The following is a 23,749-nucleotide window of genomic DNA, read 5'->3' as shown; positions in this document are numbered from 1 at the left end:
TGCTTAAAGCTAGTGAGGGAGATAAGTGTTTCCAGTTTCAGAGATTTTTGTAGTTCGTTCCAGTCATTGGCAGCAGAGAACTGGAAGGAGAGGCGGCCAAAGAAAGAATTGGTCTTGGGGGTGACTAGAGAGATATACCTGCTGGAGCGTGTGCTACAGGTGGGAGATGCTATGGTGACCAGCGAGCTGAGATAAGGGGGGACTTTACCTAGCAGGGTCTTGTAGATGACATGGAGCCAGTGGGTTTGGCGACGAGTATGAAGCGAGGGCCAGCCAACGAGAGCGTACAGGTCGCAATGGTGGGTAGTATATGGGGCTTTGGTGATAAAACGGATTGCACTGTGATAGACTGCATCCAATTTGTTGAGTAGGGTATTGGAGGCTATTTTGTAAATGACATCGCCAAAGTCGAGGATTGGTAGGATGGTCAGTTTTACAAGGGTATGTTTGGCAGCATGAGTGAAGGATGCTTTGTTGCGAAATAGGAAGCCAATTCTAGATTTAACTTTGGATTGGAGATGTTTGATATGGGTCTGGAAGGAGAGTTTACAGTCTAACCAGACACCTAAGTATTTGTAGTTGTCCACGTATTCTAAGTCAGAGCCGTCCAGAGTAGTGATGTTGGACAGGCGGGTAGGTGCAGGTAGCGATCGGTTGAAGAGCATGCATTTAGTTTTACTTGTATTTAAGAGCAATTGGAGGCCACGGAAGGAGAGTTGTATGGCATTGAAGCTTGCCTGGAGGGTTGTTAACACAGTGTCCAAAGAAGGGCCGGAAGTATACAGAATGGTGTCGTCTGCGTAGAGGTGGATCAGGGACTCACCAGCAGCAAGAGCGACCTCATTGATGTATACAGAGAAGAGAGTCGGTCCAAGAATTGAACCCTGTGGCACCCCCATAGAGACTGCCAGAGGTCCGGACAGCAGACCCTCCGACTTGACACACTGAACTCTATCAGAGAAGTAGTTGGTGAACCAGGCGAGGCAATCATTTGAGAAACCAAGGCTGTCGAGTCTGCCGATGAGGATATGGTGATTGACAGAGTCGAAAGCCTTGGCCAGATCAATGAATACGGCTGCACAGTAATGTTTCTTATCGATGGCGGTTAAGATATCGTTTAGGACCTTGAGCGTGGCTGAGGTGCACCCATGACCAGCTCTGAAACCAGATTGCATAGCAGAGAAGGTATGGTGAGATTCGAAATGGTCGGTAATCTGTTTGTTGACTTGGCTTTCGAAGACCTTAGAAAGGCACGGTAGGATAGATATAGGTCTGTAGCAGTTTGGGTCAAGAGTGTCCCCCCCTTTGAAGAGGGGGATGACCGCAGCTGCTTTCCAATCTTTGGGAATCTCAGACGACACGAAAGAGAGGTTGAACAGGCTAGTAATAGGGGTGGCAACAATTTCGGCAGATAATTTTAGAAAGAAAGGGTCCAGATTGTCTAGCCCGGCTGATTTGTAGGGGTCCAGATTTTGCAGCTCTTTCAGAACATCAGCTGAATGGATTTGGGAGAAGGAGAAATGGGGAAGGCTTGGGCGAGTTGCTGTTGGGGGTGCAGTGCTGTTGTCCGGGGTAGGAGTAGCCAGGTGGAAAGCATGGCCAGCCGTAGAAAAATGCTTATTGAAATTCTCAATTATGGTGGATTTATCAGTGGTGACAGTGTTTCCTATCTTCAGTGCAGTGGGCAGCTGGGAGGAGGTGTTCTTATTCTCCATGGACTTTACAGTGTCCCAGAACTTTTTTGAGTTAGTGTTGCAGGAAGCAAATTTCTGCTTGAAAAAGCTAGCCTTGGCTTTTCTAACTGCCTGTGTATAATGATTTCTAGCTTCCCTGAACAGCTGCATATCACGGGGGCTGTTCGATGCTAATGCAGAACGCCATAGGATGTTTTTGTGTTGGTTAAGGGCAGTCAGGTCTGGGGAGAACCAAGGGCTGTATCTGTTCCTGGTTCTAAATTTCTTGAATGGGGCATGTTTATTTAAGATGGTTAGGAAGGCATTTTTAAAAAAATATCCAGGCATCCTCTACTGACGGGATGAGATCAATATCCTTCCAGGATACCCCGGCCAGGTCGATTAGAAAGGCCTGCTCGCAGAAGTGTTTCAGGGAGCGTTTTACAGTGATGAGTGGAGGTCGTTTGACCGCTGACCCATTACGGATGCAGGCAATGAGGCAGTGATCGCTGAGATCTTGGTTGAAGACAGCAGAGGTGTATTTAGAGGGGAAGTTGGTTAGGATGATATCTATGAGGGTGCCCGTGTTTAAGGTTTTGGGGAGGTACCTGGTAGGTTCATTGATTATTTGTGTGAGATTGAGGGCATCAAGTTTAGATTGTAGGATGGCTGGGGTGTTAAGCATGTTCCAGTTTAGGTCGCCTAGCAGCACGAACTCTGAAGATAGATGGGGGGCAATCAGTTCACATATGGTGTCCAGAGCACAGCTGGGGGCAGAGGGTGGTCTATAGCAGGCGGCAACGGTGAGAGACTTGTTTTTAGAGAGGTGGATTTTTAAAAGTAGAAGTTCAAATTGTTTGGGTACAGACCTGGATAGTAGGACAGATCTTAACTTGCAAGCCCTACACAACAGTGCAGTAATATTGAACTAATAATACAAAATAAAAACAGGAGAAATAAAAAATAAGAGGAAGCTATATACAGGTGCAGTGCAAGTACAAAATGTGCAGGGATACTGGAGTATTTGAGATGTACTGTACATGTAGGCAGGGATAAGCATGGCATAAGTTGTGTGTGTGCGCAAGAGTGTAAATGAAGGCGTGATAGGAGGTTTATACAAAACATTAATACCACCATCCTCAAACGGAAGGTGGAGGAGTGCAAGGTCTCTGACATCCACCAGCTCCGTGATGTCGTCATGGAGGAGTGGAAGAGGACTCCAGTGGCAACCTGTGAAGCTCTGGTGAACTCCATGCCCAAGAGGGTTAAGGCAGTGCTGGAAAATGATGGTGGCCACATTTAATATTGACATTTTGGGCCCAATTTGGACATTTCCACTTAGGGGTGTACTCACTTTTGTTGCCAGCGGTTTAGTTTAGTTTAATGGCTGTGTGTTGAGTTATTTTGAGGGGGCAGCAATTTTACACTGTTATTTTACACTGGATTTATTTCCCTAATTTTGTCTGTCATAGTTGAAGTGTACCTATGATGAAAATTACAGGCCTCTCATCTTTTTAAGTGGGAGAACTTGCACAATTGGTGGCTGACTAAATACTTTTTTGCCCCACTGTGTGTGTGTATATATATATATATATATATATATATATATATATAACTGAATAAATACGAATGGTAATGGCAATCAATAATCAGTGAACAGCAGCGTAGGTGTGAGGGGGGGGGGGGTGGCAGTAGTTGTTAGCCATTGAACAGTCTTATGGCCAGGGGATATAAGCCTTGGTAATTTTTCAAGCCTTTCTCAAACAGCTCCTAGCATGTACGCCCTGGATGGCTGGGAGCTCACCCCCAATGATGAATTTGGCTGTCTGCACCGTCCTCTGTAGGGCCTTCCTGATGAGGGTGATGCAGTTGCCATACCAGACAGTGATACAACCAGTCAGGATGCTCTCGATGGTGCAGCAGTAAAAGTTCCTAAGGATCTGCCAACTCGTTTCAGCCTCCTGAGGGAGAAGCGACACTGCCGTGCTGTCTTCAACTGTGCTGGTGTGAGAGGACCATGTTAACTCCTCAGTGATGTGGACCCCGATGAACTTGAAGCTCTTGACCCTCTCCACTGCGGCCTCGTCGATGTGGATTGGGGTGTGCACCTGCTCCGGTTTCCTGTAGTCCCCAATCAGCTCCTTGGTCTTGCTGATGTTGAGGGAGAGGTTGTTGTCTTGGCGCCACACGGCCAGGTCTCTGACTTCCTCCATGTAGGCTGTCTCATCGCCGTTAGTGATCAGGCCTACCATCGTCATGTCATCAGCAAACTTGATGATGGAGTTAGTTGTGCGTGGCCGCACAGTCATGGGTGAACAGGGAATACAAGAGGGGGCTAAGCATACACCCCTGGGGGGGGGTACCCCCGGATTAGCGTGTCTTAGCTTCTTATGGGCAGGTGGGACGGTAGTGTCCCACTTGGCCAACATCCGGTGAAATTGCAGAGCACGAATTTCAAATTACAGAAATATATATATATTTTTTCATTCATGAAAATACAAGTATTATATATCAAAATAAAGCTTATCTTCTTGTTAATCCAGCCGCTGTGTCAGATTCCAAAAAGGCTTTACAGCGAAAGCCCACCATGTGTTTATCTGAGGACAGCGCCCTGCGTAAAAAAATATGAAAAACATTTATCAACCAGGCAGGTGCGACACAAAAGTCAGAAATAGCGATATAATAAATGCCTTACCTTTGAAGATCTTCTTCTGTTGGCACTTCAAAAGGTCCCAGTTACATCACAAATGGTCCTTTTGTTGGATAAAGTCCTTCTTTATATCCATAAAAACTTCATTCAATAATCCACCGGTTTCCCTCCTTCAAAATGCATACAAAATGAATCCCAAACATTACCAATAAACTTATCCAAACAAGTCAAACAACGTTTATAATCAAACCTCAGGTACCCTAATATTTAAATAAACTATAAAATTTAAGACGGAGAATAGTATGTTCATTATCGGAGATGAATAACAAAGAACGTGCCTTCACCCACGCGCATGGAAACACTACAGCCAAAATGAAAAACTACAACTTCTACCTCCATTTTTTCCAAAAACCAGCCTGAAACTCTTTCTAAAGACTGTTGACATCTAGTGGAAGTCCTAGGAACTGCAATCTGGGAGGACTTCGCCTCATAATAAACATGAAAGCCATTGGAAACAGTGGAAGGCTGAACATCTTTTTTTTTTAATGGTTTGTCCTCTGGGTTTTGCCTGCCATATCAGTTCTGTTATACTCACAGACATCATTTGAACAGTTCTAAGTATTGTTGCCTACTCTTACCACCTGGAGTTTACCCGTCAGGAAGTCCAGGATCTAGGGAGGTGTTCAGTCCCAGGTTCCTGAGCTTGGTGACGAGCTTGGTGGGCACTATGGTGTTGAACGCTGAGCTGTAGTCAATGAACAGCATCAATGTTATGGACTCAGCATTATTCATGTTCATGTTTTCTTTGCAATTCTTACAATTCACATCAACTCGTATGTGCAACTTGTCCTTTTCAACATGGCCGCTGTCTTCTGTTCTTACCTCCACAGGTGCTCTATTAGGAGGTGAACTGAACAACTCCAACGGAGGATGCCCGAGCCCTGTTCGTAAGTGACGTCTACTTCTGCTAAAATACCTAGTTGAGTCGTTTTTTACCTAGCAAATAAGATGATACAGTATACACAGTGAACTGCGTCTCTCTGTTGTAGCTGTGACAATAGATTATTAGCTTGCTAGTTTTTACCCTTCATGGCTTTCCTTGATGTGATGGGAGTTGTGGGTTATAGTAAAGCATAAAATGTGTATGGATTACACTTTGGGACAGACTCCACTGTTTGATGGAAGAGAAAAAGATGTCATGATAGCTGGTCGATTGCAATCTCCACAAACACTGACACTGGCACTCATGTACTCAAACACACACACAAACACACCTGTTGGCCAGCGACAGCTGAGGGTCACAGGAAAGCCGCTTGTAAATAGCCCAGGGGGTTGATGGGAAAGAGAATGAGAGAGAATGAAAGACTGAGGAAACGAGGGAGAAAGAGAGGTGTAGAGAGAGACCTGAATGACATGAACACTCTGACCTAGCATCTTCACCGTCTCCTCACCCCCCCTTATTCTGTCTCCCCTGACCCCGCTTTCTCCCTCCCTCTCTCTGTCCTTCCCTCCCTCTATCGCAGCTGTTCCCCCATGTCCCCCCCCCCACCCCCCTTTACACACACACGCACACACTCACTCCAATCCCCTGTGGTTCAAACTGTACCTTGTCTTGGCAGAGCCATCTCCTCAGAGGTGACTTTGACACCGGCCAGAGCCTCACTTCTAACCTAATTGCTCAAGGCATGCAGTCATCAGTAGATTACAATATTATCAGATATTGTGCTACAACATCTTCCCCAAAAATGAATGGCTGTATTATTGTGTAGAGCAGAATATGTTTTTCTATTTGTGACTAAGGCACTAAGCAACAAATCTTAACCTAGATTTTGGGAGCATAGGTTCGGCTTTCACATTGATATCAATGAAAGACTCGTACGACAATGAGTTACACAATCCTATCTCAAGTCACAAAGTCATGGAACAGACCCCAGTAGTCATAATGCCTTTCTCTCTCTAAACCGGAGTTGTCTCAGTAACCCTCCAGTGCAGTAAACAGTGCGGTGGTCCCAAGACGCAGCTCAAGTGACTCACCCTGCTAGCCCGCTGACTCTCTCTCTCTTCCCCCTCCTCCCTCCAAATCCTCCTCCCCCTCGCTCTGTCGTTCTCAGCTGTTGAACACAGACCCAGGCTCTGGGCTCAGGGAATGTCACCATTGACGTCACCCGACATTCCTGAGATTCCCACGCCCGGCACTGGGTAATAGGAGTAGAGCCTGGGAGAGCGAGTACACACACACACTCACAGGTATACACTAAAATGCATATGTTGATGCATGCATACATACAACACATAAACACATACATGAACATGTACTTACACAAACACATGCACGGATAAGCATTCACACAGACACATAATGAGTGTGAATTCTTACACACTAGAGCCCTGTTGTTCAAAGAGCCCAGGGCCTGGGGCCAACATCTGACTAACACATGTTCTTTCTCCTCCTTCATCTCCCTCTGTTGCTGGGGTAGATGAGTGAGCGTCCAGTTTCTTAGAGGAAGGACTGAGCGAGTGTCTGTCTGCTAGGTCAGGTACAACGCAAAAATCCACCATCGCCCTGTTCCACTTTTGCCTCGGCTGTGGCTCACACTCACTTGAATTCACATATTCCCATCCCAAAACACCTCAGTATAAAGTAATCTTCACTGGCTGCCCAGAGTCCTCTATCCAGTTGTGAATGGCGTGAGCAAAATTATGGTAACTGTTACGCATTTGTATGTTTGATGGAAGTAGTGTGTTATTGATACTGCTGACACAAATGAGTCTGGAGCAAACATCATTCTCTCCTTGCCACTCGTGTGTGTGTGTGTGTGTGTGTGTGTGTGTGTGTGTGTGTGTGTGTGTGTGTGTGTCTGAACTGAAGTATGTGTGACTGAGATGAAACGGTGTCACATGCTGGTAGCATCTGGGACACGTCATGGAGCAACTTTTATCTGCTATCGCAGAACCCTGCCCAGCTCTAGGGAGTGTGTGTGTGTGTGTGTGCGCGCGTGTGTAGTTGTGCGTCTGACTGTGTGCCTGCCCACAGTATGTGTGCATGTCTCTTTGTATATCTCTCTCTCTCTGTTTCTCTCTCTCTGTCTGTGTGTGTCTACTGTCTGTGTTTGCCTGGTTGTGTTCCTGACAGTGCTGGGAAAGTCCCCCGCTCCCCTATCCACACAGTGAGCCTGTCTTTCTTTGAGTCAACGGCTCCTTTTAACCAAGTAAGGGGAAATCAGGCTGAGGGTCTGTCCCATGGCAAGAAGGAATGCTGTTGTCTGAGTAGCTTGATGCTGTCCCAGATTAACACTGCTCACCATTGAGCCGTTCGATGGCTAGACCTTCATAATGTGTGAAACCAAAACGAACCATACGCTGTTTGATTTGTAAACTAATTAAAATATCAGAGGTATTTATTATTATCTTTTTTTAATTGTGTCTTATGAGACAACACATTAGGAGGTTGGAATGTCTTGAGTAATAACAAAAGGTTGTTTCTCTTAGGGATGTGTCACATGGCGTAACCTGAAGGGGACTGTCTGAATGTTGACATAGGGATGCCGTAGGGTTGACATAGGAGTGACATTGCTCCTGTAGTGAAAAGCTATGAGGTTTTGTCAGTAGTGTTACAGTGTAATGCGTGAAAGGGTCAAACGAGAAATGTTTACGGATTCATACTAATATTCACAGCGTTACAGTTGTCCTACAGTAAGTGATAGGCATACACACACCACACAAACACTCCTTCCATTCCTTAACACCATATTAATATCTCCTCTCCGTCTCCCTCTCAACCAGCGAACGGCTACATCAGTGCCAGGGCCTCCCCCGGCCTCCTCTCCGTCTCCAACGGCAACAGCCTGGGGAAAGTAGTCCTGGCCAAGTCTCCACCTCCGCCCAGCCCTCAGATGGTGAACAGCCGCAAGCCTGATCTCCGGGTCATCACCTCCCAGAGCGGCAAGAGCCTGATGCAGCTGGTGAGCCACAGAGAGATTCACTACAGGGAGCCCTACTGGCCCAAACTGAGTCTGTTGTTTTCTCACATTGATAAATGCTTCATTGGTGTCCCGCCAGTCACAAAACAATGGGCTGCTGAATCTTTATAAATCTCTATTCCTTCTGAGATAAACATTTAATACCAAAATGAAGCATATGCTGTTTGATTTGTAAACGGTTGAAATAGAGGTATTTATTTATTATTGTGTCTTGTGACTCAACACATTTTAGGAGGTTGGGATGTCTACAGTAATAAAGTTTTGTTTCTCAGAGTGGTGTCACTCAGAAGCTCACATTTTTCTACAAAACAGATGCTGAGTCATTATTAGTTTATAAAGCAATTGAACAATTAATAGGACAGCAATTATAATAAGATTAAATTCAAAGGTTGATTTTGGCACGCACTGAGTGCGGCTATAGACTGTGCTAAAGAAGGATTGACTTCAAAATGCATCTCGTCATTGGCGTTCTGAATTAGATATTTTTGTGAGTGTGTGATGAAATATCCCCCCAGAAGCTGATCTGAGTTCAGTTTTGCATTTCCCCTTAATGAGGCCAATGGTTAAGATTAGGAATGGGGCTGATCCTAGATCAGCAGGTTAGTACAGAGCTGTAACCCGTGTTCTCTGTCCTACTGCCCCCTGCAGACCGATGAGGAGCTGGAGTTGGTGAGTGAGGTGAATAGAAACTCCTAGACTTGACTGTGGTTGCTGTGTCAACACTGTGGTCTCACAGGCATGAGTGTCATACTGGTATACTGTCGTACTGGTATATTAGTAGATAATATAGTATACAGTATTTACAGTGTAGTATCAGTCGAATAAGAGCACAGTACAATGTACAGTACCAGTCAAAAGTTTGGACACCTACTCATTCCATGTTTTTTTGTTTTTTTTACTATTTTCTACATTATAGAATAATAATGAAGGCATCAAAACTATAAAATAGCACATGGAATCATGTAGTTACCAAAAAAGTGTTAAACAAATCAAAATATATTTATATATAAATATAATATAGCAAAGCACACCTGTTAATTGAAATGCATTCCAGGTAACTACATCATAAAGCTGGTTGAGAGAATGCCAAGAGTGTGCAAAGCTGTCATCAAGGCAAAGGGCTGCTTTGAATAATCTCAAATACATTTTGATTTGTTTAAAACTTTTTTGCTCACTACATACTTCCATATGTGTTATTTAATAGTTCTGATGTATTCACTATTATTTTACAATGTAGAAAGTAGTAAAAAATAAACCCTTGAATGAGTAGGTATGTCCAAACTTTTGACTGGTACTGTATGTTATAGAATAGTGTGTATGCATACTATGTGTGGTAAATCCAAAATGGAGGTAAAGCTCTCTGTGAATGCATTGTATGTATTTTGGCATGTGCATGGGTCAACTCCATGTGTGTGTGATCCATGTTGGGATGGACAGAAGGTAATTGTGTATAGGCTACAGTACTCTCTGGAGTGTGTGTATCCATTGACTAGGACAAACTGTTTACAAGGTGACACCAATGGCACAATGACCTCCACCCCTTGAGAGTCGGAGCCCCGACTCACACACTTATCACCACGCACCAACACACACACAATCACTTTGTCGCTCACTCTGGTTGTTCTGCCCGATGCATGCCTCTCAAGCAATCCGCATGATTCTCCATTTGAGTGGAACACTTCCGAACACCTCCACCAACTGTTCGTTCACGTGGCCGTGAATATTGGTGTTTCCGTGTCATAGAGAAGTCCGTACAGGCCATGAACCGTACAGGCCAGGATGTCCCCACCTTCGTTTGTATTTGATACTGTTAGCGAATGTCATGGTACTGCGTGGGCACAAACCTTCTGGTTTAAAATAAGTCTTTACTTCCTGCGTCCTGATGTTCAAGCGTCTTTCCTGTGTCCTCTGTCTTCCCAGAATGCTCAGAGGTTAGGCGGTTCACAAGGGAACCTGTCCACGCCAGTGATTTCCGTGGCGACGCCCAGTCTCCTAGCCCCCTTCTCCGCCATGCAGACGGCCTACAACACTGGTGAGTAAAAGAGGAAAAGGGTACTCGCTGCTCACGGGCAAAGCTTGCAGAATATTGGAATTGGATACACACTGTATGTCTGTAGTATGTCTTAAAGCAAGTGTATTAGGGCCAGTGGATGACAGAAACACAAGGGTGAATACTTTTGATTCGTTTCTTCAGTTATTTTCTTTTTGTCAGTCTGCTCTGTAATTACCCAAATTGGCAAAGGCAGAAAATAACACAATTTACCACTGTAAGTGAATCGTGTGCATATTCACTTTGATCAATGTGTGAGTATTTCTCCTTCTCTCTCCATTTCTCTCCCTCCCTCTCTTCCCCTCCCTCCCCCTCCCTCCATCTCAGAGTACCAGCTGACAAGTGCAGATCTCACAGCACTCCAGACATTCACACCATCAGGGTTGCTGCCTAGCAACATGTCCACCTGGCAACAGCAACCAGTAGTATCCCAGCAGCAACAACAACAACAACAACAGCAGCAGCAACAACAACAACAACAACAGCAGCAACAACAACAACAGATCAGCTTGGCGTCACTCAGTAATTTGGTGTAAGTACACTTCCCCGGTCACCCTATTGTATAAGTGTAGCTAGCTGTCAAAGTTGGGGTCGCGACCCCTAGTGGGTCCCTCCATATTTTTAATAATAATAATACAATTAAGAGTACAGATTATTGTATGGAACAATATACAAAAACAATTATTAAGTAAATGTATTTATTGGTTTCTTTTCATTTTAATAAGAGCAGAAAATGCAATTAATTGACGGTTGTGTCATTTGATTTTAACATTGTGTCGTTAGATTTGGGTTGGGATGGGGGAAATTCATGGAGGGGGGGGAAATGGGGTCCCCACTGAAAAAGTTTGAATACCCCTGCCCTAAACCGATATCTGCGTTGCTTTCAATTCATGAGTTTTAGTTAAAGGGAATTAACCCAAAACTTTCCCCATACTATGTGACCAATCATTGAGCAGTAACTTCTCACCCATGCCATACAGACTATCCCTCTGTACTTACCTGTTCTTTAGCCCATAGACCCGTAAACACACATGCACTTACTGTCTGCACACAATTCCATCAGCAAGTCTGACTTACTAAAGCCGTGCATCATTGGCATTTGAGCATTTTTCCTCGAGAGAAGCATAGCATGGTTGCTAGCTACAATAAACTGCGACCCAAACTGAACACCTCAGACCGTCACTGGTATCCACTTGCTATAGTATGCATCAGAGGAGGCTGGTGGGAGGAGCTATAGGAGGACAGGCTCATTGTAATGGCTGGAATGACCACCTACTGTAGGCTAATTAATTAGCTTAATTAGCTCTCAGCTTTGTCTCGTTACTAGCATTGTTAGAGCTAAATTGTGGTGGCTAGGCTAGCCGCGGGGTAGCTGTATGTAACCGCTTGTTTGTTCTCCCCCTTGTCCACAGCATGTGGGGCGCAGAGAAACAGAACGGGGAGATGGCTAACTGCATCTCCAATTTCGCTGCTAACCTGAGGTGAAGGAATTAGCATCTAGCGCTACATGTGTGGTTATCATCATGCATTTACTGTTTGTCGTATCAAATTAAGTTTGTGCGGCTCTCAGGTTGGGTTCAATTCATAAGAACATAATGAAGGTATAACAGTTTAGATTTCATGTAACTTACACTGTAAAACATTATTTATATATTATTATTTTCCCCTTTTCCCCCCCTATTTCATGACATCCAATTGGTAGTTAGTCTTGTCCTTGTCCGTATGGACTCGGGAGAGGCGAATGTCGAGAACCGTGCGTCCTCTGAAACACAACGCGCCAAGCCACACTGCTTCTTGACACACTGCTCGATAAACCCGGAAGCCAGTCGCACCAATGTGTTGCACGGGAAACTCCATACACCTTGTGACCGTGTCAGCGTGCATGCGCCCTGCCCGCCACAGGAGTCGCTAGAGCGCGATGGGACAAGGACATCCCGGCCGGCCAAACCCACCCCTAACCTGGAGGACACTGGGCCAATTGTACGCAGCTTCATGGGTCTCCCGGTCGCGGCCGGCTGCGACACAGCCAGGTATTGAACCCGGATCTGCGTCTTTCCTCTTTCTTTTATATCTTGTTTCTGAGGCTTGGAACCAAAGAGAGAAATATGGCAGCCGTCCAACGCTGTGTGCATCAGTCTCACAGGACCGCATTGACACACACCAAGAATGAGTAGTATAGTCCTCCTTTTTTGTCTTGAAGCACAGGTCTATTAATCTCTCTCACCTGGATGGCCTGATAGTAAGATCAATAGTCAGATTTCACTCATCCGTACTTCATATGATCAGTGAAACTGCTGCTTCAAAGTAAGGCACTTGATCAAACCGTTCTCATTTTGCCCTGAAGAGCACGTTCCACCCACGATTTGTTCTCTCACACAAGCGTTTGATTACATAGGCTATACGTACAGTCCCACTGTTTTTGTTATTTATTCCCTTGCACAGTAGCTGCAGTGAGCAGACACTTCCACTCAAAGGTGATTGACGGTTTTTCACTGCAAACCTCGCGTTCCCTGTCAGCCCTGGTTACTCGCCGTGGGAAGTGAGGGTGGAAATGATTTCTGCCAGGTTTTTTTTTCTCCACTTCCTTGTGGCCAATCATGGCCAATCATTCCAGAGCCTCCTCTAAAGACTCACTGCAACTAGCGTGCACCTGTTGACTAGCACACCAATCTAAATGTTAATGCTGTGTCAAGGGCGTCCCGCTAGCCTTCCCACGGTGACTTGTTTATTGAATCGTTTTCCACACGTCAATTGCTGCCTTCAGCCTTGCAGGATGTGTTGGTCTCTGTGTTTGAGGAACCCAGCTGATGCATTCAGGAGAGAAAGGGTCTGAGTTGAGGAGGTTTAAGGGGTTTTGGAGAAATGCTTCCTGTTTAGGGAACATGTCTGTCTGTCTCTGTCTGTCTTTGCATTAAGGACATGTCCTTTTGCATTGGAGAAATGGTACACACACACACACACACAACTCGCTACCTCAGTATGTTGCTATCTGTCTATCACTTAACTCACTCTGTCTTTCTCTTCCTTTCAATATCGCTTTCTGTCTGTCTGTCTGTCTGTCTGTCTGTCTGTCTGTCTGTCTGTCTGTCTGTCTGTCTGTCTGTCTGTCTGTCTGTCTGTCTGTCTGTCTGTCTGTCTGTCTGTCTGTCTGTCTGTCTGTCTGTCTGTCTGTCTGTCTGTCTGTCTGTCTGTCTGTCTGTCTGTCTGTCTGTCTGTCTGTCTGTCTGTCTGTCTGTCTGTCTGTCTCTGTCTCTGTCTCTGTCTCTGTCTCTGTCTCTGTCTCTGTCTCTGTCTCTGTCTCTGTCTCTCCAGCTGTTTTGTTCAGGGAAAGGCTTCCCTTTATGTGTTTACCTTACGCATGTTTTACAATGTACACAGAAATGAATAGTTGTTTGTGTACACACTGCTGATTTGTGTGCTGTGCACATAATATTCTATTTAGTTCAGAGAAAGCTCCTTTCTCCTCAAGGAATAGTTGTTTGTTTGCACAGGCGACAGGATAGGGAATAATTGTGTCAACACATCCACTCCAGCTTGATTACCCTACATTGCAGGAAAGGGAAAAATAATAGAAATATAATAACATTATTAAATTATAGATAAAATAACATTTATTTAGGGACTACATTGATGTCAATAAATTCAAAATGATGAGTCTATAATTACATTTTATTTAGAAAATGAATACCCAATGTTTGACTAAGTTTGAATGTAGAGTGATTTAGTCATGTTTATAATAAGTATTCTCTAACTCTGACACGTTTTTGGGCTGTCTGTTATGTACATTAATGGAGAGCAGGTTTCTGAATCACCCTCCCTGTGTTAGTTTCTCAAACTTTCTTGTTTACCCTCCCTTTACAGCATGGCCTCTCAATCAAACTTGCTATTTGGCAGGGAAGAGGGTCTCTGCTGGTACTGTATATCTCCTCAGTCAGATGAGGCTAGTGGGATGAGCTATAGGAGGATGGGTTCGTTGTAATGGGTGGAATGGAATAAATGGAACAGAGCTTAACATGTGGTTTCCAAATGTTTGACGTGTTTGATACTGTTCCATTCCAGCCATTACAATGAGCCCATCTTCCCATAGCTCCTCCCACCAGCCTCTTCTATCTTCAGTGTATAACTAGCCACACAGCATGGCACTGTTTCCCAAACCTGGTCTTTGAGGACCCCCATGCATGCCGGTTTTCATTTAAAACCAGATCCAATAACTATTCAACAGAAGCTACTGGTAATAATCATCCATGCAACTCACTATCAACTTAGTTTAAGCTCATTTATTGAGAGATTGGTTTAATGTGAAAACTATGCACACAATGGTCCTTCTGGACCAGGTTTTGGGAAATGGCGCGATACTGTACTGTACTGTAACCGTGTGCTTCTGACTGCGCCAGCTGTGTTAGCGCTCGGAGCTAGCCTGAAGAGCGTGCCTTCATCACTGTCACCAGCCTGCTGACTCTAACTGTATTATTCTCCATAGCAACAGGACCCTTGTGACACTATAATCCATCAACCTGTACAAGTCCATAATGCCGGGCTTACACTTGATAAAGTGGTACATAGAGGCAGAGTAACACAGTCAAGGGTTTAGGGAGTGAGTGTGCACATGAGCGAGAGTATGTGTGTGTGTTGTAGGGTACAGAATCACATTCTTGCATCTTTTATTGTGCAATTGTGAATATATAAAATAATATGAATGGGTCATTGTGCCCTATAAGTACACTAGCTTAAAGGCCCAGTGCAGTCAAAAACATGATTTACCTGTTTGTTATGTACAGTGAGCAAAGTATTGGGACAGTGACTCATTTTGTGTTGTTTTGGCTCTTTACTCCAGGACTTTGGATTTGAAATGATACAGTGACAAAATGCAGACTGTCAGCTTTAATTTGAGGGCATTTTCATCCATATCTGGTGAACCGTTTAGAAATGACAGCAATTTTGTACATAGTCCTACCATTTTATGGGACCAAAAGTATTGGGACAAATTCACTTATGTGTATAAAGAAGTCAAAAGTTTAGTATTTGGTCTCATATTCCTAGCACGCAATGATTACATCACTGTTTTTGTTGTTTCACCTTATTTTGTGACCAATCATTTTGGAGTCACTTTTAAAAAAAAAAAATTTTTAAATGCCCTTTGGAGCTCACCGTATATTCCCACACTGAGGATGGAATAATACTGTGAAAAGGCCCTTTTAGTGTAAGAGCTGTTTGAAAATACTTTTGGAAAAAAATGGCTGCTTGTTTTTGTGGGATGAAGTTTTTGCATGCCTGGTGAATATCTTTTTTATTGGTCTATTCACTAATTTACCGCCTGGTGACGTCCAAACCTCTCTGCCAATAACAGCTAGTTTTCAGTTTTCCACTCCACACTCATGAGAAATTGCTCTTTGCTAAAAAGCTATTTTTGTTTATTTTTTGACTATTTTAATTGAAAACAATCACAGTAACATATTTAATTGTTAGCCAGAAATGATTTGATATTGAGATGAAAACGGCTGCGTTGGACCTTTTTGAAGGGTGATCTGATTTAAGGGTGAAGTGATTCAAGTGAGTTGGCTTTTCCAATCGAGGGGAGTGGTGTGGGAGAGGGGGAGGGTGCTGAGGGCTGTGTGAATTTACAGATGGGACTTGTTGGCGGGGTGTGAAGTTGGAGATGTCTGGGTACAATTGCATGACTTATTAATGCTAAAGATAAGTGACTGTGGACACATGGCACAAGGCATGGGAGTGGTCTTTCGGAATCCAGAGTCCGTCTGCATGGCTTGTGGACCGTGCACTTCCGTGTGGCCTTTTCATCCAGTCTGTTTGCGCCTCTGTTCGTGTGTCTAACCTCAGTCCATCAACCTATAGTCGCTTTTAAAAGCTACGTCATGACACAGTGTTTCCTAAAACATTTAGCAGTAAAACATTACCTGTCATTAGCAATTAGCCAAAACATGAGCTGTCAGCCCAGGGTGTGTATGAAGAGTAGGGTGGAACACAGAGCACGGTACATAGAATTGAAGACCTACGCGGTTCATAGAAGGGACACTTATCTACCACTCCCATAAACAATTACATTCTTTCTCTCTGCAAGGTTCTGTTTGTTTTTCCGCTACTCAATTTGCTGACACATTTGTCATCTAGGATCCTCCCCCCCTCCACCTATTGTGTGGAGGTGTTGACTCTATGTTCCATCAGCGCTTACTACACTGTGTGCTGGTTAGCAGGTCCCTCTCTGGGATCCTGTATTTAAAGTGATGTTCGTGGTGATGTTGATATGTGTGTTTGTAAGTAGTGTTGCAGTTACCCTGGCTGACCAGCAGATGTCAGCACAAGTCTCACCATTTCTCTCTCTTTTCTCGGTCCCTCCAGGCCGGTGGGCCACTTACCTCAGGGCACCATGCTGACGATTAACACCAACCCCAACATCAGCATCAAGTCGGAGCCTGTGTCGCCCAACCGCGACCGCAGCACCCCATGCTCAACAGCTGGGGGTGGCGGAGGAGGGGGCCTAGTGACCATCACAGGGGCCCCTATGTCAGGCCAGTACCCAGGGGCCCTGCGCCTGGAGTCGTCCACCCTGCAGGGCCGCTCACCCGTCGGCAGCCTGAGCAGCAACGGCAGCTCCTACGAGGGTGACCGGGACAATGGGGCCCAGGGGCAGGCCCAGGACTTCCACCACCAGGGAGGGGCCTCCTCGGCCATGGGGCTCCTGAGGCCCTCGTCCACTCAGGAGCAGCAGGAGCAGGAGGGGGCCAACGTGAAAAGAATGAGACTGGACACCTGGGTCACATAGATGTGTAGAACAAGAGAGTGAAGGGGAGAGATGCCCCATCCCACACCCTTTTACCGTATGTACAGTAAATGCTGACCTCACACCCATGCCTCCACAACACACAAACACACACACATGCACCGGACACGCCCATTTGCGCATGCTCTTATACTCTTGCACACACTCTTTCTCTCACAAATGTATGCGTTGACACACAAGCTGCATACTGTTTTACACTATATTGTACTACACACACACTCACACAAACACCCTCTATAGGGGCAGAGTTACCGAACCAGGGATTACATGTCAACATAGTGTGTTGGACAAGATTAGGATTGGAATGAATGAGTTCTCTTTTGATCAAGCAGGCTCGGCCTCCTTTTCGTTTTGAAGGGACCGAGAGCAGCTACAAAACTGACTGACTATTGACTGACTAATGACATTGCTGGGTTTTCTCTTCACCCTCTACATCACAAAATACACACCTGGTATCCTCCTGTCTTTTATCCACAGTAGGTCTCTAGTCCAGCTGCACTGCTCTGTTGAGAAACAGTAGAACAACCAAAATGAATCCACTTCTTTGTATCTGCCCAGTGGTACTGTTATATCCAGCTTTTGGTGTTTTTGTAGAGTATGAGATTGGTGAATGAGATTTTAACTTTTTTTAAATATATTGCGTCCTCTCTCTGTCTGACTGTTGTCCATCAACCATCTTTAAATTTCTATTAACATTTCTGTTTTAGATTTGAGAACCCAAAAGTCAATCTGATTATCTATCCATTTTATAAAACAGGATTTACTCTTCTAAAGTGGACGATCCTTGTTTTGTTTAGTTTTAGCCAGGTATTTAATCTGAAACATCGATACTTTATCTAGGTCAAATACTGTTTTATCAGGGAAGGGCTGCACTAGCTCTATGGCACTAGCTCTATGACACATGCTACACATACCTACCGATCAACTTCAGATGCTGCGTGTGTTTCCTGTTCTGTGATATTTATTTCAAATGCTCTTTTTGTGTTTTTTTGTGTGTTTTTTTACTACCTTTTTGACTTTTCAATTTTCACCACGCTCAAATCCATCCACACTCACACAAAAATATTTTTGTTAAATAATGCCTGTGTTTCAGAAGGCTCTGAATAGGAGATGTAAACTGGGAGAAAAAGTGAAGAACTGTGTATATATACAATTTGTTCTGTTTCCTTCTGTATGGCTTTTGTATAGCAGGGACATCGTTTTTTGAGGGTAAACATATAGAGCATATAAATATATATTTAAACAGCAGCGATAGCAGATTTTGAGAGTAAGTGATGAACTGCATACGATGCAGAGAAAACGATAGATGACAGGGATTGTATATAGAAGTATATGTTCACATATGTTCAGCAGGATATCCCTAAAAGCTAATGTGTTGATTCTCAGTGGATCGGGTCTTTCTATTTATGTGTGTACGTAAGTGTACTAGGTTGCAAAGCCAGGTGAGGGTGCTAGAGGGACAGAAAAGGAAGTAGCAGTGGATTGGACTGTTTGAGTGAGCAGTGGTTAGTACTCTGATGGAGCGCACTTTAACCCCTTCCTCCCCCCAAGCCCCCAAAATGCCCCCTCTCTTTAAAAGCCAGGTGTCCTCCAGAAAGGGACAGTCATGTCTGCATGTCCTCAGGCACGTCAAACTCATTCAACACACACATACAAACACATTTTCACACATTAGCCAGACAAGTATCCCCTGTGCTTTCTGTTAGAGGAGAGTTCCCTGGCCACATGAATTAATTACAGCATTTGAACCGTGGTGTAAACTCGACCGCTCCCTACCAGTGGCTTAAGACAAGTCCATCTCACGCTCATTTGGCCCCTGCCACTATCAATTTTCTGCCAAAACGCCTCATTGCTCCACACACTCAAACACCATACTCGCATATACTCTGCACTCCGTCCAGAACAGGTTCAAATGACCTCCCATTGGCTCTTTATCGTTTTATATCGTTGTAGTTGTTGCCGTAGGGATTGTGCAGCCTGACTCGTCAGGAGTCTAGACGATCGTCTAGAGGTGGATGGCAGAGAGAGAGAGTGATCACGCCTGCCGGTATATTCACACACCCTTAGACTGTAAGACTGTTGTGTCCTGAGCTTTGAACAAAATGTTGACCCTGATGTTTTTTTAGTTTTTTTAATAATAATGGTAGCCATGTCTTGAATAGGGCCACATGCCATGAAGCAATGTTTCATACCTAGACTAAATGGTGACTAGCGGAAGCAGACGATGGGGTTGGTTAGTACTATAGACGCTGGCCAATCGAGGTATTGTATAAAGCCCTGACTTTATCCCAGAACAACACTAAGGGTCACTGTAATCACAAATGAAAAGACAATCGTCATGACAATAGTTAACCTGCGCCCCCATATTCCCCATATATAATGAATGATGTTTAGAGAATCTCACTTTCCAGTGTTAATTTGTGCTGGTGACAGTTCTATTGTCTGTTTTTATTATCATTGTTCTATGGTAATTGCTATTATTACTGTTAATATTATCATTATTGTGACCATCGATGGTAATTGTAATGATGATATAGAAAAGGCCATTTTATTTTTTGCGGTTTTGTGTAGGTTAGGAATCTTGTTTTATTTGAATTTTATTTTATTATATATAAATATATTTTTGTTTTGTTTTCATTTTTTGTTTAGTTTTTTCTTCAAAGGGTGTACTAAAATTGCACGATTTATGACGTAAAACAAAACGGCTGTAGTAATATTAGTACATGTGAGATCATGAAAGGTGGTAAACAAGTTTAATATAATAACCAGTTCAATGCTGCAATTTCTTTGTCAAATGTACAAAACTTAGTCTACAGATAGTAAAGTGAGGACAAGACACATTTAATTTATTTCTGACCAGACACAAAGATGTCAATGCATGGGCATAACACAAACAAAGAATGAATCCTATTATAGGAAATGCATATGAAATGTAATATTAATAAGAATATACATCACACAGAAATAAAATAGAAATTGAAGAAAAAAGTACAATTATAGCTAATATATTGTGTTCGGCTAGTCTGCTTTTTGTTGTAAACAAAATGAACTTTTTTGTTGTTTTTGGAGAATGATATACAATTTGTGTATATTTTCATAAATAAAGTATGCACTGATGTTATTACAAATTCTATACTGCTTTTACAAAAAGTGTTTGTTATTGTACCAAAGTATCCATTTGTCCCTTCTTACCCTCCCCTTTTTGCGTATGTTTTATGGTATTTTATATATTAAATAGACAAGTTGACCTACAAAAAGGTTTGGTTTGTTATTATGATTTACATTAGAATGTGCATTTGTGTTGTTCACCATCAAAACATATGATAATTTATCAATACAAACTTGTTTTCTGAAAAAAGTTTTCTGAAACGTGATTTATCAGCTATGTTAAGTGACAGAAAATATGGGACTGTTGAGAGAGTAGTTTATTAATTTAACTGCCAGAGATCTGTGAAGTGGAATGATGTATTTTCACCATAAGATGTCATCACATGTGCTGGTAATGCTTTGGGCATCATTATCACGTGTTCAGATCTACTGAATTATTTAAAGCCTAAACCTAAACCAAATTTGTTCAGATTTTTCATAGTTTTATGAAATGGAAATGTTTCTAGAAATAATTTACTATTTCGAGTCACATTTAAAGCATTCCATTTTTCGCAAGCAAAGTGATAAACTTAATTGACTTAAACTGCATGTTATGTGAGACACTATGCCACGGTATTTGAATGACATAACTAAGATTAATACAAATAAAACTAATGTTGATATAAAATTCTTCTGTTTCTAAATCATAACTGTCATGGGAGGGAAAGAGAAAGTCAAATGAACTTGGAAGGAGAGACTTGGGAGAGTTCTAATGGAGAAATGTTGTATTGAGGCATCTATTCACTGCATGATAACTTTTCCACTGACATAATCTCTACTTATTTAAAGAAGTGCAACGTTTCAGTTTCTAAATGTATCATTGGACATTTAAATTGCACAGTAAACAAAGAGTTAATAAATAAGACCCTGTTTAGTCCCAATTTTCTGAATGAGAGAGAGATGAAGTAACGAGACAAGAGGATTGGAGCGATGTGGGTGGGGGTGTAATTTCCCTTCCTCCAGACAGTTGACCATAGTGTCAGCTGGAAGTGGCAGCTGTTCTGTCCTGTGTGGCCCATGAGCACATGTCTCAGACACATACTTCTGTCTCCAGTGGCAATGGCCAACTAATAATCATGTCTAATCCAGACCACTCAGTCTGTGGCAGTATACCTTGCAGGTTAGCGTTTTTTGTCATGAATCTTATTCTGGAGGCAGCTCTGCAGAGTGTAATACAAAGTAATACAATCAGATTTGAAACCTAACCTTAACCACACTGCTAACCCTAATGCCTAACCTTAAATGAAGACCAAAAATATCATTGTTGTTTTCATTCATTATTACAATTTAGCCAATTTTGACTTTGCAGCAAATCACTCAGTTCTGCCTCCAGGACAAGACTCATGACAATAAACGCCAACCTACTTGTATATCATCCTTTTATCACTATTTACAGAGAGCAAGCTATGTTGTGTGTGTGTGTGTGTGTGTGTGTGTGTGTGTCACGTGGCTAGCGATGAGCCAGGGTGTGGCTCCACTATTGCAATCAAGGTCATTTGGCTGGACGTGTGTGATTATTTCTGTTACCCAGTTGCTGATTGCCAGACATGACCTTATCTCATCATAAGGGGACCTTTTTCTGTGAGAATGATTCACACATTCTTTGGAGCAGCTGATGTGGTTGTGAGATAGCAGCTGGAGCCAAACCCTGTCAGATGCGGCTCTGTCTAAAGTGCTTTGTCGTTTGTCCTTGGTAAGTGGCACTTGTCCTTAGTGATGTATTCATACAATATATTTGAGTCTAACAGAACGAGTACATACTGTATATGCATCAGGTTGCACTGATTGAATATACAGTGCCTTGCGAAAGTATTCGGCCCCCTTGAACTTTGCGACCTTTTGCCACATTTCAGGCTTCAAACATAAAGATATAAAACTGTATTTTTTTGTGAAGAATCAACAACAAGTGGGACACAATCATGAAGTGGAACGACATTTATTGGATATTTCAAACTTTTTTAACAAATCAAAAACTGAAAAATTGGGCGTGCAAAATTATTCAGCCCCCTTAAGTTAATACTTTGTAGCGCCACCTTTTGCTGCGATTACAGCTGTAAGTCGCTTGGGGTATGTCTCTATCAGTTTTGCACATCAAGAGACTGACATTTTTTCCCATTCCTCCTTGCAAAACAGCTCGAGCTCAGTGAGGTTGGATGGAGAGCATTTGTGAACAGCAGTTTTCAGTTCTTTCCACAGATTCTCGATTGGATTCAGGTCTGGACTTTGACTTGGCCATTCTAACACCTGGATATGTTTATTTTTGAACCATTCCATTGTAGATTTTGCTTTATGTTTTGGATCATTGTCTTGTTGGAAGACAAATCTCCGTCCCAGTCTCAGGTCTTTTGCAGACTCCATCAGGTTTTCTTCCAGAATGGTCCTGTATTTGGCTCCATCCATCTTCCCATCAATTTGAACCATCTTCCCTGTCCCTGCTGAAGAAAAGCAGGCCCAAACCATGATGCTGCCACCACCATGTTTGACAGTGGGGATGGTGTGTTCAGGGTGATGAGCTGTGTTGCTTTTACACCAAACATAACGTTTTGCATTGCTGCCAAAGTTCAATTTTGGTTTCATCTGACCAGAGCACGTTCTTCCACATGTTTGGTGTGTCTCCCAGGTGGCTTGTGGCAAACTTTAAACGACACTTTTTATGGATATCTTTAAGAAATGGCTTTCTTCTTGCCACTCTTCCATAAAGGCCAGATTTGTGCAATATACGACTGATTGTTGTCCTATGGACAGAGTCTCCCACCTCAGCTGTAGATCTCTGCAGTTCATCCAGAGTGATCATGGGCCTCTTGGCTGCATCTCTGATCAGTCTTCTCCTTGTATGAGCTAAAAGTTTAGAGGGACGGCCAGGTCTTGGTAGATTTGCAGTGGTCTGATACTCCTTCCATGTCAATATTATCGCTTGCACAGTGCTCCTTGGGATGTTTAAAGCTTGGGAAATCTTTTTGTATCCAAATCCGGCTTTAAACTTCTTCACAACAGTATCTCAGACCTGCCTGGTGTGTTCCTTGTTCTTCATGATGCTCTCTGCGCTTTTAACGGACCTCTGAGACTATCACAGTGCAGGTGCATTTATACGGAGACTTGATTACACACAGGTGGATTGTATTTATCATCATTAGTCATTTAGGTCAACATTGGATCATTCAGAGATCCTCACTGAACTTCTGGAGAGAGTTTGCTGCACTGAAAGTAAAGGGGCTGAATAATTTTGCACGCCCAATTTTTCCGTTTTTGATTTGTTAAAAAAGTTTGAAATATCCAATAAATGTCGTTCCACTTCATGATTGTGTCCCACTTGTTGTTGATTCTTCACAAAAAAATACAGTTTTATATCTTTATGTTTGAATCCTGAAATGTGGCAAAAGGTCTCAAAGTTGTCAAAGTTCAAGGGGGCCGAATACTTTCGCAAGGCACTGTATCTTTATATTCTGTTTA

General features: G+C 43.2%; 1 protein-coding gene across 13 annotated transcripts in view; it reads left to right on the top strand.

The window, feature by feature from the left end:
• The window catches only part of LOC109902031 (myocyte-specific enhancer factor 2D homolog), a 72,171-nt gene extending 51,242 nt beyond the window's left edge, over positions 1-20,929 (top strand). For 2 of the 13 annotated variants that reach the window (XM_031786777.1, XM_020498084.2), the window contains exons 6-13: positions 5,214-5,270; positions 8,107-8,285; positions 8,952-8,972; positions 10,224-10,335; positions 10,681-10,885; positions 11,766-11,834; positions 14,215-14,265; positions 16,711-20,929. In XM_031786777.1, the coding sequence (XP_031642637.1) occupies positions 5,214-5,270; positions 8,107-8,285; positions 8,952-8,972; positions 10,224-10,335; positions 10,681-10,885; positions 11,766-11,834; positions 14,215-14,265; positions 16,711-17,134 (1,118 nt within the window). In that variant the 3' untranslated portion in view covers positions 17,135-20,929. Of the gene's footprint in view, positions 1-5,213; positions 5,271-8,106; positions 8,286-8,951; positions 8,982-10,223; positions 10,336-10,680; positions 10,886-11,765; positions 11,835-14,214; positions 14,266-16,710 lie in introns of all 13 variants that reach the window. The other 11 variants (XM_031786775.1, XM_031786776.1, XM_031786785.1 and 8 more) reach the window with 8 other exon arrangements.
• The last annotated feature ends 2,820 nt before the right edge of the window (positions 20,930-23,749 follow it).

This window comes from Oncorhynchus kisutch, linkage group LG13 (assembly GCF_002021735.2).
Source record: "Oncorhynchus kisutch isolate 150728-3 linkage group LG13, Okis_V2, whole genome shotgun sequence".
Taxonomy (NCBI): domain Eukaryota; kingdom Metazoa; phylum Chordata; class Actinopteri; order Salmoniformes; family Salmonidae; genus Oncorhynchus; species Oncorhynchus kisutch.
Note: the sequence above shows the minus strand (reverse complement) of the source record. Positions and strands in the feature narration are given on the sequence as shown.